The sequence below is a fragment of the Pseudorasbora parva genome, chromosome 13 (assembly GCF_024679245.1).
Source record: "Pseudorasbora parva isolate DD20220531a chromosome 13, ASM2467924v1, whole genome shotgun sequence".
Classification (NCBI taxonomy): domain Eukaryota; kingdom Metazoa; phylum Chordata; class Actinopteri; order Cypriniformes; family Gobionidae; genus Pseudorasbora; species Pseudorasbora parva.
In genome coordinates, this window is record NC_090184.1 from 15,552,598 (window position 1) to 15,569,698 (window position 17,101).

The 17,101-nt window shown below is 37.2% G+C and overlaps 1 protein-coding gene and 1 long non-coding RNA gene across 2 annotated transcripts; both read left to right on the forward strand.

Moving 5' to 3' along the window:
- Positions 1–1,713: 1,713 nt before the first annotated feature.
- On the forward strand, positions 1,714–8,307 carry LOC137038358 (uncharacterized). The gene is made up of 11 exons (XM_067412845.1): positions 1,714–1,747; positions 2,189–2,296; positions 2,388–2,657; positions 4,080–4,181; positions 4,273–4,542; positions 5,290–5,472; positions 5,623–5,717; positions 5,798–5,848; positions 6,076–6,454; positions 6,552–6,731; positions 7,876–8,307. Exons 1-11 carry the CDS (start codon positions 1,714–1,716, stop codon positions 7,923–7,925), a joined length of 1,722 nt encoding a protein of 573 aa, XP_067268946.1. The 3' UTR covers positions 7,926–8,307.
- A 1,720-nt stretch (positions 8,308–10,027) lies between these two features.
- LOC137038098 (uncharacterized) lies at positions 10,028–16,855 on the forward strand. The gene is made up of 4 exons (XR_010897377.1): positions 10,028–10,232; positions 11,427–11,536; positions 11,895–12,032; positions 16,536–16,855. It is a non-coding gene; the product is annotated as an uncharacterized lncRNA (long non-coding RNA).
- The last annotated feature ends 246 nt before the right edge of the window (positions 16,856–17,101 follow it).

The window sequence follows — 17,101 nt, forward strand, 5'->3', positions numbered from 1 at the left end:
CCGTAAAAATGCAATTACTATAACGCTGGGAACAATTTAAGATAAACTGGCTTGCCAAAGTAAAGGGCGAATTAAATTAATAGACTTCATAATAAGATTATGTCCACATTTTTCCTCCCTTGTGCCGTTTTGCGCATTTTGGACTGAAGCAACGACTCAATCCAGACTGTAGGCCTAGTGGACGCGTTTGTGCAATTAATCATTTTTGTATTATTTTCGGTGGAAAAATAATTCCACCGAAAATGATTGTCTAATAATAATAATAATAATGACTGTTCAGAAACCATAAATCTCATTTAAAAAACGTCAAAATTAAATCTGTAGCTATTTAATAAAGTATTCCGATTTGATGTGTGATCACGTGCTCTACTCATGCACGTGCATTTTAGTTGCTATAACGACGCGTTATGAATTCTGAATGCATATGTACGATAGATGTGCTTGCGTGCATTTTAGTTACTATAGCGATGCGTGTTATGAATTCTGAATGAATATACCATAGACATGCATGTGCATTTTAGTTGCTATAGCGACGCGTGTTATGAATTCTGAATGAATATATACCCACGCGAACCGATCTCTATCTGTTGGTTTGATTCACCAATTCACAAACTTGCAGAATATTTTCTGTGCTGCTGATTTTGCGGTCTTGAAGGAAATTTCTGAGAGACTTTTACTCTTGAGGAACATCAGAAGATAATATCCTTTATAAAGTTATATTTTTGTTCATATTATCTTAGAGGATACTTTTAATTTATTGTTATTTTCTTATTTTAGCAGGAGTTTGGAGTTTTATTTAATTTTTTTGTTTTATTTTATTATTATTTTATTTTGGGAGGAGTATTTCTAAGGATAGTTGTAGGTTATTGTATTGTATTGTATTTTGTATTGTGTTGTGTTTTTTATTGCAGTTTGGACTCGAAGGATGTCGATGGCTCACATGATGGGTGAAAGAGGAGGTGAGTGTGCTTTTGGTTTTCACTTGTTTATGGTTTAAAGTTGTACAATGATTGACTACATTAATGTGAAGAAAATTGTGTAAGGTTAAAAATCCCCCAATGTTCTCAGCTTAGTGATCACATGTATTTGATTCCTTGCATAAATAAAACTTTTCAATTTGAGTAACGTAACTATAGTAACAATATTTGTAATTGATCACTGACATTGTTTATTGATTATTATCAAAACATTACCAACTAATGTTATGTGATGTGTGAAATATTCCAGACTCAGGCCGCTCTAGATCCAGAAGAGCTGCTTTCTCTCAGACGGCTGGTCGGGAGATTTGGAGACTCTGTTCTGATGACCGCGATCTGCTGCCAGACCCGACCCAGATCCAGGCGATTCCAAGATGTTTAGCACCTCCGTCTCTGTCTGAGTTTTCTGTTTCTGTGTCCACAGGTCAGGCGGACAGGAGGAAGATGGCGTGGCAGAGCGGCAGCCAGCAGAGCTCAGATGATGATGAACATCCCCTCAGTTCAACTTCATCTAAATGCTCTTGCATGGGTCAGAATAGTATTTTAATAAATAAGTTATGGCTCCATTTCTATTTCTAATTTCAATGGCTGATTTGATGTCTAAAATTTTCCAGACTCAGGTCAGTCCAGATCCAGGAGTGGATCGGACAGCTTTGATTGGTCGTGCCCTCCGCTGCCAGGTCAAGTTCCTGTCGAGCCAACGGGGACTTCTAATGGCCGAAATGTTCAGGGTGCCATGGAGGCTTCTCCCCTGAACAAGACCTCAACAGGTGAGACTGAAATAAGGCTGGCCAGTGTAAAGTGTACAGACAGAGATTTTGATATTTCATGCATAACTGCTTCAAATTTTTATCATGGTAATGTCCGTTCACATTTACTGTTGCTCAGCACAATTTTGCTGATTTTCTTAGTTAAAAAAAAAAAAAGATTTGAATTGGACATTTGTCTAACTTTTTCAAACATCTAGAGAACATTCAAACGTAAAGTTCCCATAATGAAAAAGTATAAACTACAATGTTCCTTTAACCAAGAAAAAAAATATTTTTGAAAATGGACGTTTTAAACATTCAGGGAACATTTAATTTTAATATTAGCAATCTTAAATTGTTCTCAGTGTTACTAGTCATAATGGCCTTTTTACCAGTGAGAATTCAGTTGTAGACATTTAGCACCTCTGTCTCTGTCTGAGTTTTCTGTTTCTGTGTCCACAGGTCAGGCTGACAGGACGCTGCAGAGCGGCAGCCAACAGAGCTCAGATGATGATGAACATCCATTCTCCTCATCTTCATCTTCATCTTCATCTAAATGCTCTTGCATTGGTAAGAATAGGCTTTTAATAAAGAAGTTATGGCTCCGTTTCTATTTCTGCTTTCAATGGCTGATTTGATGTCTGAAATTTTCCCGACTCAGGCCATTTCGGATCCAGAAGAACTGCTTCCACAGATTCTTCGCTGGGCATCATGTCATCCTTGTCCCTGAGCAGCAGAGGCTCATTCAACGTCATTTGGAGGTGGAGTGGCGATGGATTGGACAGCCGAAGCGAACAGGGCAGGTCTGACAGCTTTGATTGGTCGTGCCCTCCGCTGCCAGGTCAAGTTCCTGTCGAGCCAACGGGGACTTCAAATGGCCGAAATGTTCAGGGTGCCATGGAGGCTTCTCCCCTGAACAAGACCTCAACAGGTGAGACTGAAATAAGGCTGGCCAGTGTAAAGTGTACAGACAGAGATTTTGCTAATTCATGCATAACTGCTTCAAGTTTTTATCATGGTAATGTCCGTTCACATTTACTGTTGCTCAGCACAATTTCGCTGAAATTTTCTTTTTTTTTAAGAAAAAATATTTGTATTGGAAATTCGTCAGAACATTCAGAGAAAATTTGAAAGTAACGTTCCCATAATGAAAAAAGTATAAAATAGAATGTTCCTTTAACCAAGAGAAAAGCATTTTTGAAATATTGAAAAAAACTGGACGTTTTGAACATTCAGGGAACATTTAGAAATAACGCTTTCCTAATTTAATGGTAATGTTAGCAAAATGTTCTCAATAGAACAAAATCATTTTTTGAGCAAGTTCATAACCAGCCAGTGTTCAAAATGATCTTCTTACCGTAGTCCGATTCACAGCGGTGAGCTTGTAATAATGTTTTATAATTTGAGTGGTACTGGTGGGTTTCCGCTGGAAATTCGAGCATGTCGTTGCGTCATTACGTCACATCTGTATAAAGAAGGAGTCCGGCTAGTAGTAGTATCGCATGTGAGGATGCTGCAGGTGGCGGATCATTTATAGCCTTTACTCACAGCGGCTGGAATAATTCAACTTGTCATTTTGATGGCAGATTTTAATCCAGAAAGGTCCAAACGGCAATCATCAGTGACAACTGGAGATTCACCCGTAGTCTAAAGTAAAAGATTCGTCTGTACAGAAATTAAAACCTGCAGGAAACGCTAATACACGCTAAATACATGGAGTCACGCAATACTGATGTTTTTAGCATGAACAATTTGAGAACAAAGTTTTGCGGGGGAATTTTTTTTATTTTTTGCCAGAAATTTAATTAGATACTTCACCTTTAAATTCACGTTTTTATAATTTGTGGAATTGTTAATCTGCAAAGCTTTAATTATTCATCATAGCCCTTAAGCTAACTGAGTAGCTACAATCAATTCATTCAGTTTATCGACACCCCTTCAGTCCAAAAATATAGGCGTTTAATTCAGATGTATTTCTTTGATTTGATTTTAAAGAATCCATCGGAAAAGTGAAGGTAAAGTTTTGAAGTTTTATTTTATTCATATAGCCTAAAGATCATTTTATTTGGATCATTTTGTTTTATTACCATACAATATTCCTAACACTTCTACCTCCGTAATATTTCAGTCCGGATCGGCACATGACAGATTAGCTAAACTGTTAATTTAAATAATCTGTTAAACGTTTTTTTAAGAAAGATAGTATTTAAGATTAAATTAGCAATTTTAATATTAGCAATCTTAAATTGTTCTCAGTGTTACTAGTCATAATGGCCTTTTTACCAGTGAGAATTCAGTTGTAGACATTTAGCACCTCTGTCTCTGTCTGAGTTTTCTGTTTCTGTGTCCACAGGTCAGGCTGACAGGACGCTGCAGAGCGGCAGCCAACAGAGCTCAGATGATGATGAACATCCATTCTCCTCATCTTCATCTTCATCTAAATGCTCTTGCATTGGTAAGAATAGGCTTTTAATAAAGAAGTTATGGCTCCGTTTCTATTTCTGTTTTCAATGGCTGATTTGATGTCTGAAATTTTCCCGACTCAGGCCATTTCGGATCCAGAAGAACTGCTTCCACAGATTCTTCGCTGGGCATCATGTCATCCTTGTCCCTGAGCAGCAGAGGCTCATTCAACGTCATTTGGAGGTGGAGTGGCGATGGATTGGACAGCCGAAGCGGACAGGGCAGGTCTGACAGCTTTGATTGGTCGTGCCCTCCGCTGCCCAGTCCAGTTCCTGTCGAGCCAACGGGGACTTCTAATGCCCGAAATGTTCAGGGTGCCATGGAGGCTTCTCCCCTGAACAAGACCTCAACAGGTGAGACTGAAATAAGGCTGGCCAGTGTAAAGTGTACAGACAGAGATTTTGATAATTCATGCATAACTGCTTCAAGTTTTTATCATGGTAATGTCCGTTCACATTTACTGTTGCTCAGCACAACTTCGCTGAATTAAAAAAAAAAATTTTTTAAGAAATATTTTAATTGGACATTCGTCTAACATTTTCAGAACATTCAAAATCTAATTCTCAATAAGCCATGAACTCAGTGGTACTTGTGCTGTCTGACACACACCCGAAACATGCGCACAGAAAGCCGCTTCTCAGACGGCAAACAATCCAGAGTAGAATTCTATTTTAAGACTTTTTGCTTTTGAATTGTCAAATACACAGAACATTGTCAAACTGGCTGTCATATTACAGAGTCGGTTATGGGATAAATAACACACAGCTATGCATTTCAAAATTAACGTTTATTTAAATATATTGTATTTAATATAACATAAATATATTATATTTGCCATTACCAGAACTGATTTGGTCAAATGAAGCCAAAAAGATCAGATAAAGCAAGAACAATAACTATATTGTGACCACTAATATTTGTAAAATAAGATTTTGGGACATTTATGCAGGCATTATCTAGAAGTCAGGAGGATAGCTTGGAAGTATTTCCATTACTTTGGATTTATAACATTACAGATGAGAATTTAAAAGTAAAATGTAAGTCATGTCATTATATCGTTGCTTAATTTGACATCATTCAAATGAAAATCTTAATTTCAGAAAATCCTCCAGGATGTGGGAAATGGAAAAGAATTCGTTCTTTCTTCACGAGGGTATGGAAGGCTCTGAAGAGTCCTGTCTGCTGCTGTCTCAGTAGTGCTGTGGATGTTGTGGAGCCTTTTTCCCCTGATCCTGAGCCATCATCATCTGCGTCAGATCACTCCGCCGTCAAGCCAAATGATGGTAAATCGCTGATCATTATTTCTCCAACATCATTTTAAACAGTATTGTCATCTTGTTTTTCATTGAAAATAATGCTCATGGCTTTTGAGGAAATATTTTTAAAAAAAATGTTTAGGTCATATATTTCATATTTTTCTGTTTGTTTTTCAGAGTCTTTTGAGTCTCTCTATAATGTGGGAGCGATGCTTGGATCCGGAGGATTTGGCAGCGTGTACAAGGGAACACGCAAATCTGATGGCAAAAAGGTAAATCTGACTGAATTGTTCAAACATTTTGCTCTTGAATGCATCAAAACATTTAAAACTAACTTTCTTTTTTGTTGCAGGTTGCCATCAAGCAGTTAAGCAAGATTGAAAACAATCGTTATCTTTATATTGTAAGTTGGCCAAAACCTGAATATGTATTTAGTCGTTTCAGTGCAGATTACTGTAGTTAATACACCCGTAGAAAGCATTAAGTGTAAAAGTGATTGACAAATAAGCCTAGAGGCACCAAATAACTTCTAAAAATATACTTTTAAAAAAAGGACTTTTTCAAAGATACTTTGATATGTTTTCTTCAGATTTTTACTCAGCTAACCTTCTGATTACTCTTTTTCTCTAGCCTGGGCATCCCAAACCTCTCGTTACAGAAGTGGCGCTGCTGCTGATGATGAGGCGAAAACCCATAAGCCCGCTCATCATACAGCTCTACGAGTGGTTTGAACATCCTGGAAAATTCACTCTTGTTATGGAGTTCCCCGAGCCTTGCATGAGCTTGCGGGACTACATCGTTCGCAAACCCATCTATGAACCCACAGCACGGTTCATCATGCGACAGGCTCTGCTGGCAGTACAGGTCTGCATCGAGCATGGTGTTTTTCATAATGACATTCATGCGCAGAATTTCCTCGTAAATGAAAGGACGTTGGAGCTCAAGCTGATCGACTTTGGCTGCGGTCAGCTATTTAGTAATGATGGCTACGAGAGCAAAACATACATTGGTGAGCATTTTGAGAGTGTGAAAACCTGAATGTAGTGACTTATTATTATTTAATACTTAAAAAAAAGCTCATCAATGTGCAAATTTCTTCTTTACAGGACTGCCGTATTACTATCCACCTGAAGTCTTAACAGAACCTCGTTTCCACGCCATACCAGCAAATGTCTGGGCTCTAGGAGTGCTGTTGTACACTATGGTGCACGTATATCATCCTTTTGCCAATTCGGAAGATATCAGACGAGCCAAAATTCCATTTATGTACTACAACTTATCCAAACGTGAGTGAATCATATTGACAACATTGATAACACACACACACACACACACACACACACACACACACACACACAAAGCAAAGCAAAGGCTCTGAACAGAAACAGTTAAAGATGAAGTATGTAAGATTTTTTATATATAGCTCAATGTATAGCGAGAGTTTGGAGCGTGGCTAATGTAGCAGGCGGAGCCATGGGAAAAGAAATTTAGCTTAAGAAGTGAAAGCCAAAATTCGCTGCATTTATACCTTAAACAGGTCACGAACATGTCAAAGTGAACAAAGCATTGTGATACAAAGCACGCTTCAATAATAATAATAATAATAATAGATTTTATTTATAATGAACTTTTCATTCCGAAGAATCTCAAAGTGCAACAAGCACTTTGGGAAAAGGGAAAAAATAACAAAAAAACGAATAACAAGTAAAAATATAGAATAATACAAACAATCAACCAACACAGAAAACTGAACAGAAACAGAGCTGATGATATATCATAGTCATGCTCCCGTTCAGAAAGATACATTTTAATAAAGACAAATGCAACACAGCCAAAAGTATTCCTAATATGTTGAACCTTAAACGAGAGCTGTGTTTGTGATGTTGGGGAAGACGTAATGATTTGACGAAAATATGATTTATTTTGTAATTTATTTTGTAGTGTCACAGAAACTACATACTTCACTTTTAAAGTAAAGCTAAAGAACATTTTACAGTATAATAATCATGTTTTAGATGCTGTTTTCAGAGATGCATGACTAACTCCTTATTAAAATTTGTACAGAATACAGGGATCTGATTAGCCAGTGCCTAGCCCGGGATCCAACTAAACGGCCGACGTTAGAGCAGATGTCACAACATAAATGGATGAGATGACCTACTGTAGATTGGAGAAGTTCAGGAGATTCACTCGATCAGTGATTTCAGCAGGTGTGAGGAAGTGTAACAGACAGAGTAGGATTATTATCAGTTGTCTTATTTCACAGTTGCGTTCTTGTTATAGTCAAGTCACCTTCATTTATAAAGTGCTTTATACAATACAGATCATTTCAAAGCGGCTTTACGGTAATAAACAGGAAAATATACAGTGTAATAAACTCTAAAAATCATTCATGAGTTGATTTGTTCATATAATCTTTGTATTGAATAGGAAACAACATACTTGCTGTCCTTGGTGGAGGGCTTGAGCTCGAGACTTGAGCCGAAGCCTGATGTCCAACCCCAACCTGACTGGGAACTCAGAGCCTGTCCACGTCTGAGCAAGAACACGAGAGACTGCAAGACTGGGAAGAAGTCATCAATCATCACAGCCACATTTGCTTTGATTTTAAACGTCAAGACAAGTCATCTTTATTTATATAGCGCCTTATATACGACCGATCTTTACTCACAGCGGCTGGAATATTTGAACTTGTCATTTTACCTTGTCGTTTGACTGGATTGTTTGCTTTATTTCTTGTATAGCTTCATATACCTTTATAATGGCTATTTGATCTTACATAAACTGACATTTAAGACTCAGTTGTTGCTTTTTTATGTCATATTTAATTTATTGCATTGATATATGCACACTTATTGTCTGAACCACATATTAATATTTCAAATATTTTTTAATAAAAAAAGTAAACAAAAAGCGGCAGCGTTGTTTTTTATATTTTGTTTTGTTATAAATATACATGCAGTGAAGATAATAAAGGTACGCTTTACCTGAACCACATCTGTGTGGTTATTAATATGTTTAAGATTGTTTTAAATGAAAATGAAAAGAGGCAGAGTGGTGTTTTATCACTGTAGTTTAAATTACACTCAGGGACATCTTTTGGGATTTCCGCCAGGATTTGGCCCACCCAAATTGAAAAGCTTCCCATACACACATACAGTGGTCTAGGTTCAAAATGTTGGTGTTATTTTACAGGAAACCCTTTAAAGTTACATAAAACACGGCTAAATGTCATAAACATGGAAGTATATGTTGTCTAAGCTGTAATAACCCCCCCAAAAGTAGGCGCTTTTTGATTTTTTCCCCCATAAATTCATTTTTGAAAGTGTGTAAGTCAGGCCCTGTGTGCTCTAGGAACCTGCAGACAGTTTGGGCTATTTCCACTAAATTCCAGAAAATAGAGGAAAAAATAAGTTTGTCTGTGTCATGTTGTATGCAAGATTTATTCAAATAGATCTGAAGGGATGACCCCCTTTTCCGCCCTCCCCCGACCCTGCTACCCCCCTCCACCACCATATATAGTGATATAAATGCAATATCCCAGTGTCATTAAATTAATTATATATGCTGGAAGCAGCCCAAACTGTCTGCAGGGTCCTAGAGCACACAGGGCTTGAGTTACACACTTTCAAAAAATTATTTATATAATAAAATCTAAAAGCACATAATTTTGGGGGGGTTATAACAGCTTTCAACATATACTTACATGTTTATGACTTTTAGCAGTGTTTTATGTAACTTTAAAGGGTTTCCTGTAAAATGACACCAACATTTTGAACCTTGACCACTGTATGTGTGTATGGGAGGCTTTTCAATTTGGGTAGGCTAAATCCAGCCGGAAATGGTACCAGAGTAATTTAGTGTACATTACTTTGTGTAAAACAAATGTCAAAGTGATGCATATCTCCAGAAAGTAGAGACTCTAAGCTTTCAAATCATCTTGACATCATAGCTCTTCCACAGACATTTAAAATGGAAAGTATATGTCATTCCCGTCCCTGTACATAGTCCACGGAGTTTAAGAGGTTAAATTACACATACGGGACCCGCAGAGCGATTCTATTGGCTGAAAGAAATTTTAATAGGTAATCTGTTCAGAGCCTGATTACAATTCTTACAAAATCGCGTTTTGATTTTTGCTGTTTAAATTGTGTTAAAATAGTCTTTAATGATAAGATATATAAGCATATCTCGTATATAATCTATTTATTTTGTGCACCTGTTCTGTTGCTGGGTTTTTTTATTTATTCTTTATTATTTACATTATAGGTACATTACTATGTCATGATTTTGTACTGGTAACGTACTTAGTTTATCAGTCAAAATAATTAGCAATCAATTACATATTTCAAATAAATGTTTTGCGTGTGTATGTGTGTAGAATGGCAATGAATTCATCGTTTATTTTTAAACAATTGCTTGTCCAGAACCACGTATAACAACTTTTGATCAGCGATTTAAAACCTCTACCAGCGGACACAATTTCATAGGCAGACAGGATTAGTCATGACACCGGATTAGAGCGAGCTGAGTGACGCGATGAAGAACGCGCTACAGCACGCAACAGTTTCAGAACCACGTCGTCCACATAACCGGAAGTGAGCAGCGCTACCCACACGCGTGATTTTCTTTCGTTAAATATAAGCTTTTTACGGCAGTTTTCACATGGATATTAATCGGAACGATGTCTAAAATATTTAACAACAATACTTTTTAATAAAGTCACCATACTTTTCTTTTCATATCCTTGAAACATGCATTTAAGCCAATAAGACAATCCTGATGTGGTGAGTGAATTCACGTTTTATCATGAAAGCTAAACAATTATTAATTAATACAACATATTAATTTCGTTTTCATGGATGACAAGACTAATCCTATCGAGTCTTTCTGCAGAAATGCCATGATATGGGCATAAGAGTCACAAGTTCAGCCATTTAAATATGTTTTAAAACTATTATTTTCCCTATATGTTTTCGTGCAGAAAAACATGTTTCACTTGTTCAAGGCCTTGAACATGAACGTGAAAGAAATAATATGACTGAATATACAGTCAAATGGGAAACACTTTACAACATGTTACACATTCATTAATATATTTTTAAAATAATAAAAAATTGTATAGTTGAAGTAATAGTAAACTACAGTTTTTGTGTCCATTAACATTAAATCTCCTCATACTATGTCTCGTCATACTATGTCCTAGTATTATTTTTAACATGAATGTGAAGGAAATACATACATAGGCTAAACTACCGGTCAAAAGTTTCAGACCAGTAGCATTTTAAAATGTTTTTAAACGATTGGATAGCGCTAAAACCAACCAGAGCAACGAAGGTGAAACGGAGCTTGTTGATAGATTAAACATTCGCCATATCCAGTCGGACAAATGGTAAAATACATACAATAAATAGACAATAAAACAAACAAATGAAATACAGTGCTTAAATCTCAGGAAGGTCTAACATTACTGTTCAGGTAATGGCCTACAAAATACATCTAATAAAGTTATCAAATATAAAATAACACTAGTTTTCACTGTACAGATTAATAGATTCATAAATATATATATTATAAATATAAAAACTCCTCAATTTGTAATTAATTTTAACCGTGTATGTCACTGAGTTTCTTTGTATGAGCTGTGTTCATGTGTTGTGATTTCTCCGCGAGAGGCTACTAAAAGTTTGCTCAAAAGTATTTCCTTCTCAAGCAAGGCAGAATTTGACTTAGTAGGAGCAGATCGGGAGTGGCTTTGGACTGCAACATGCCCAGTGCATTATGGGTGTTGAAGTTTTCTGACTTGTTTGCCTAAAAGCCTTTCTACTGCATAGGCAGCCAACTTTTATTTAAATCCCATTTTGCCAGCAGTGAATTACCCCTTTGAATACGCTTCACCTGGTTTGATCAAATGGGTTGTGGATGTCATTTCATGTTGAGCTTGATTTAATTGGGCCTTTTTTATCGTTTTTTTTTTTCAGGGAAAGGTGGAGCTGACTTTGGAGATTGTGAATGAGAAGGAAGCGGATGAGAGACCTGCTGGAAAAGGCAGAGATGAGCCCAATATGAATCCAAAACTCCATCCTCCCAAGTAATCGAACTCTCACTTAAATAAGTTTATTGTTCTGTGTGTTAACAGAAGATGATTACAAGATTTGTTTCTCTTTTAAACCTCTCAGGCGACCTGAAACCTCGTTCTTTTGGTTCACAAGTCCATGCAAGACGTGCACATTCATAGTGTGGCGCAAATTTAAGTGGCTGTTCATCGGCCTGGTTGTGCTAGTCTTAAGGCATCTTTACACAGAAACCGATTCTGCAGGAGCATAAAATCACAAAAATGTGCATTTACACAGACCGTTTAATCCTTCTCTGAAGCGGCATAAATGCATTTACAGCATTGAAGGAATTTTCCGTATTTGTGTTTTACAGGTCTTTTTCCATATTTTCAGTTGCGTTGCATTGTGGGAGCAAGAACCTCAGTCAGCGGGGCAAACAAATTTCTTTACACACACTAATCGCCATTACATGCATGGATCATCATCACTTTCAGTCAGATTTCGGAGTAGGATAAACCTCCCGCTTCTGAGGTAAACATTAAGAATTGTATTTTGTTTCTTTTGTCACATAACCTGTTTTAGAGCGTTAATTTGGTATTGTATTTTAGGTGCTATCTGACTCGTCTGTCAGACCCGTCGCATTAACCGTCGTGTATGTTCTCAAATTTAGCTGATATTTGTGAAGATGCTCTATGTATTTGTTACTGTTTCAGTTTAATTTATTGAATTATCAACTTATATTTGTTGTTGGTGTCGTTTAAACTTTATGTAGTATTGTTCCAAGCTAGGCATAACATTAACTTTTGTAACAACGTTAAGCAGCTGTGGAAAATGAACTAACGTTAACGTTACAATACGTTGTGGGTATTGGACAGTTAAGGCATCTTTACACAGCAAACGCGGCACAGAAACCGATTCTGCAGCGGCATAAAATCACAAAAATGTGCATTTACACAGACCGTTTAATCCTTCTCTGAAGCGGCATAAATGCATTTACACAGGAATTAAAATCGCGGGTAACAATGCCTTGAACATTATTTAAAAAAAAAGTTTTTAAGTTTTAACAGTTTTAACAAAGTTTTATAAATTAATTTAAAACAAATAATGTCTAAAAATAGGCCAAAAATAAAAATACAGAGTTTTAAATAATTTTGTTCTGCTTGCTATATAGCGCTTTTGATGTTTGTCATAATTCTGTAGGCCTAGCCCAGTGGTTCCCCAACCTGTCCTGGAGGACCCCCAGCACTGCACATTTTGCATGTTTCCCTCATCAGACACACCGATCCAACTCATCAGCTCATTAGTAGAGATGGCAAGACCTGAAGTGGGTGTGTCTGATGAGGGAGACATAAGCTGTGTCTCATTTCGTCAAATTTCGAAGGCTGCGTCCTCCGGAGGACACGTCCTGTGTAGGATGCAGTATACGAAGTGTCCTCAATCAGAATTAAACGAGACGTCCTTCGTAGGACACACAGGCAGGAAGTATCACGTTGCTATGCCAACAAGTTCAGCCTCGTTGCGCTCTCACGCCAGTTATATGAATGAAAATTATTTATAACTTGAAAATGACTATGAAGTGTTTCTTGTCTTGACAGCAATGTACTGTTCTAAACGTTTAAAATGCACTAAACAGTTGTAATCCTGTTTACCAAAACTATCTGTTTGAGGTAATAGAACTTAAAAAAAACAACAAAAAAAGCTTGAACTACTTAATTTAAACACCACACCTACGCTCGCATGTATATCTGGCGGTGGTGCCGTTTTTTCATATATATATTTAAAAAAAAAATGACGGTTGTTAACGGAGACGCAAAGAATTGTGGGTTATCTCCAGCCGTGAAGGATACTCCTCGTGCACACTCCGAATTCCTGTGAAAGAAGGACGCATTCGAAGGTCGCATTTGGAGAGTCTTTCTCACTTTTTTGAAATGAGACGGCCTTATGACGTATGCACCCTTCAAATGCGACCTCCGGAGGACGCAGCCTTCTGAAATGAGACACAGCTATACTAAATGTGCAGTGCTGGGGGTCCTCCAGGACAGGTTTGGGAACCACTGGTCTAGCCTACTGTAATTCTGCAATTCTTCTATTTTAGGCTACGGTATTCTATAGTTATTTTATATTTCTTAATAAAATTGTGCTTGATTGACAATGCTATAAATAAAGTATTTTTAACATTATTACGGGTAGATTACCGCAGGATTAAAAGTGGACTTTAAAAGAAAGTCACTTTAGAGCAGTCACAACAAATGTTCAGGGGTGTCGCATCCGTGGAGGATACACCCACACTTCTTCCGGTGACAGGTTTCAACACCCGCTCTTTTTCCGCAGTTTTTCCGCAGTTTTCCACAAACGCCATACTGCAGTCGCTCCTCCGTTTCTCTGGCCGCTCTGTGTCTGCGCTCGCTGCGGCTGCTTCCCCTCCCTTTACATAATAGATATTTTATAGCTTAATGCTCTTTAAATATGTTGTTGCATTGTGAAAAGTCTCGGTGCGTAGGACGGACCTGTCCGCGGTCGTTCTCCGTGGTTCTGACCAAAGAAGAGCGCGGACTCTCCATTATAGCATCAGGCTGCACAGCCTATCTCTCTGAGCCCATAGACTGTAAAAGTGGTCAGGAATGTAATATTTCCCCAAAACAAAGTTTAGTTCTCAGCTCGTATAACATGAGCTCGAATATTGGACAATTCTGTTTAATTGTGAACAGAAAAACGTTACACACGTCAATCCATACCGACGATTTTGGTTCGCTTCTTATTTATTAAATAGGCCTATATAGCCTACAGACAGTTAGGCTATTTAATTAAAAAATAATGTTATAGGCTAATATTTAAACATAGCCTAACTATGACATTGTTGGCTACGTTTTCTTTAACCCTTTGTCCAACGAAATTAAGCGCCGCCGCATTTTGTTCCTTTAGGACAGCGGGAACAACTCGCTCTGTAATTTTTTGCCATAGGCTACAGATAGCCTAGGTGCAATACATAGCCTAATTATAAACTATAAACTTTCTACTTTTATGTCACAATAACAACAAAGGCCGTGGATTCTGGGAACATATTGTTTATGCACTTCAAAAGTTACAAACGCTGTCTTAATTCATTTTTTGATTTTTTTTATTAAACTTTTATTAAAATTGTTATTAAAAACGATAAACTGCAAAAAGTTTGCTTCAAATTGTATGTGCGCTGATTTGTGGAGAAAAAGAAAAAAGATTATGACGGAAGAAATTGTTGAAGAGACAGAGGGAGTCAGGATTGTGTTCTGCACACTGTGTGATTGTCACTCGCGTGCTAGAGCACCGATTTGCCTGTGATCTCGGGCATTTGTCGGCGATTTCGCAAAACCTGTCGGCGACTCAAAATCGGGCCAAAAATCGGGCGGTGTGAACTAGGCTTAAGTGTTCCTCAAGAGTCGCCGTCCATTTGCGAAGTGCTGTAATGTAACCTTATGGAATCGTTTCCTCTGAACGGTTCACCTAATAATTGTCATCTAATGTGGATTAGCAATCAAAACACGTCTATAAAGCAACTACCTACAGGCTGAGGCGCTGACAAAATGGCTGAAACAAAAATGATACCTTTCAAAAAGACGAAATCAATATCCTTTTAGAGGAGGTGGAGCGGGAAAAGATATTATTTTCAACAGATTTAAAGGGCATCGTACAAACAAAGAGAAACAAAACATCTGAGAGGACATTGCTACCAAATTAAAAGTTAAAAGTTAAATTATTAGTTCAAAGATCGGGTAAAGAGGTCTGCAAGAAATGGCAGGAGTTTGCAAGCCTGACAAAAAGGAAGAGGGCACTGCAGCATTATCACAATGCACTTGAGTAAAGTTAAAGGTGTAATCTGCCGGTTGTCCTGTAGGTGACCTCATAACTCTCTCTTCTTAGAGCTTTACAATTACTCCAGAGCACTCGTAGATCTACGATCATTTTCAAGTGCTACTTAAGTTACGATTAGGGCCGGGACTCGATTAAAAAAATTAATCTAATTAATTAGAGGCTTTGTAATTAATTAATCGAAATTAATTGCATTTTAATCGCATAAAAATATTTGACCTGAGAACAGTGAGAAGTAATTTTTCACATGGATTTTAGTATACCATTGAATAATGACTGAATACATAAGCTTAATCAACAAAATATTGTTTATTTATTTCAGTCCAGCAGACCAGTGCAATGTTTGCCATTAAGTTTAGCAAAAGCATATTTGTGATATTTGAGGCTCGATGTGCTGCGGTGATACGCAAATTCCTTGTTGTATAGCTTGCACACAACCATGCTCTTGTCGACGCTTCCATCCTTTCGTTTTTTAAAACAAAATTTTCCATCCACGGGGCCAAGCAAAGCGGTCTCATCAGCTTCTTCGTTCATGTTCACTATGGTTTGTTGTTGTCGTGACTCATGCGCGCTAGTTGGTGTTTCAGTATAATCAGTCCGTCGAATCCCATTCATTGAAAAACGTTCCGCAGTGCAAAAATAAGTGTGGTTAAAATTGTTATTTATTTTTTTGCGTAATTAATTAACGCGTTAAAGTCCCGTAATTAATTAATCTTAATTAACGCGTTAAAGTCCCGGCCCTAGTTACGATGCTTTTGGGAAACAGACCTTAATATTAAGATCACTCGTACGATTGTTTTTATGATCAACTTAGGCTTACGATGCTTTTGGGAAACGCAGCCCTGGCTGACTGGCGGTTGTCACGACAATGATGTGGTTTAAGGCGGCACAAGTTCGCGTTCATTTACGCTGAATCAAAACCGTTTCTACATCGCCTTTGGGCCGAGGTGGGTCAGACCCGGCATATTTTAAGTCTGCTTTGCGTCTTTACACAGAATTTTGAGCAGACACAGACCCGCTTTAGAGCCGCCTTAACTCGGCTGTGTAAAGGCACCTTTAGTGCTATTATTCATTGGGATCTTGTTGTATTCATTACCAGTAAAGACACACTTCATCAATCCTTTCACAAAGATGATGTTTAGACTTAAGATGTACAATGCTAATTATTTCGTATTTATTTATTTTCAGAACTTCATCTCCATGAAAATTGTCAAACCCTTCAATTGAGTGCAGGAGGAGTTCAGCTTTTTGTCATTTTATTCATGTAATGTATTTGGCATTTCACACAGTGAACAGAAATGGTTCATTTTCTTTATGACAATCAGACCATTAATACAGTGTTGGTTTTGTTGTGGTTGTTTAGGTTTTTACCATTAATCACTCTTTGCACCATTATTAAATTCCATCATGAATTTTCACTTTTTGGTTCAGGTTTCACTGATGTTTGGAAACATTTGTACACAAACCATGAAGTGTTTTCTATTGTGAAAGTCTTTTATTGTATTATATTCTCAGATCATTTTAAAGTTTATTGGTTAAATGTTTAAAAGTGTTAAATAAAGACATGGTAATATGTGTTTTAAGTGTGTCAATTTGTCTTGAATTAGATTTCATTATTTTGTCATTTTATCAATAAAAACTGTCATGTTCAATTTACATTATCTAAGGGCACACAAATGCAAGTATTCTGGGATTGTGATATGATCAGAGTTTACTGGATGGAGATTCAGAAGATTATTGGTAAATCTTTTGCC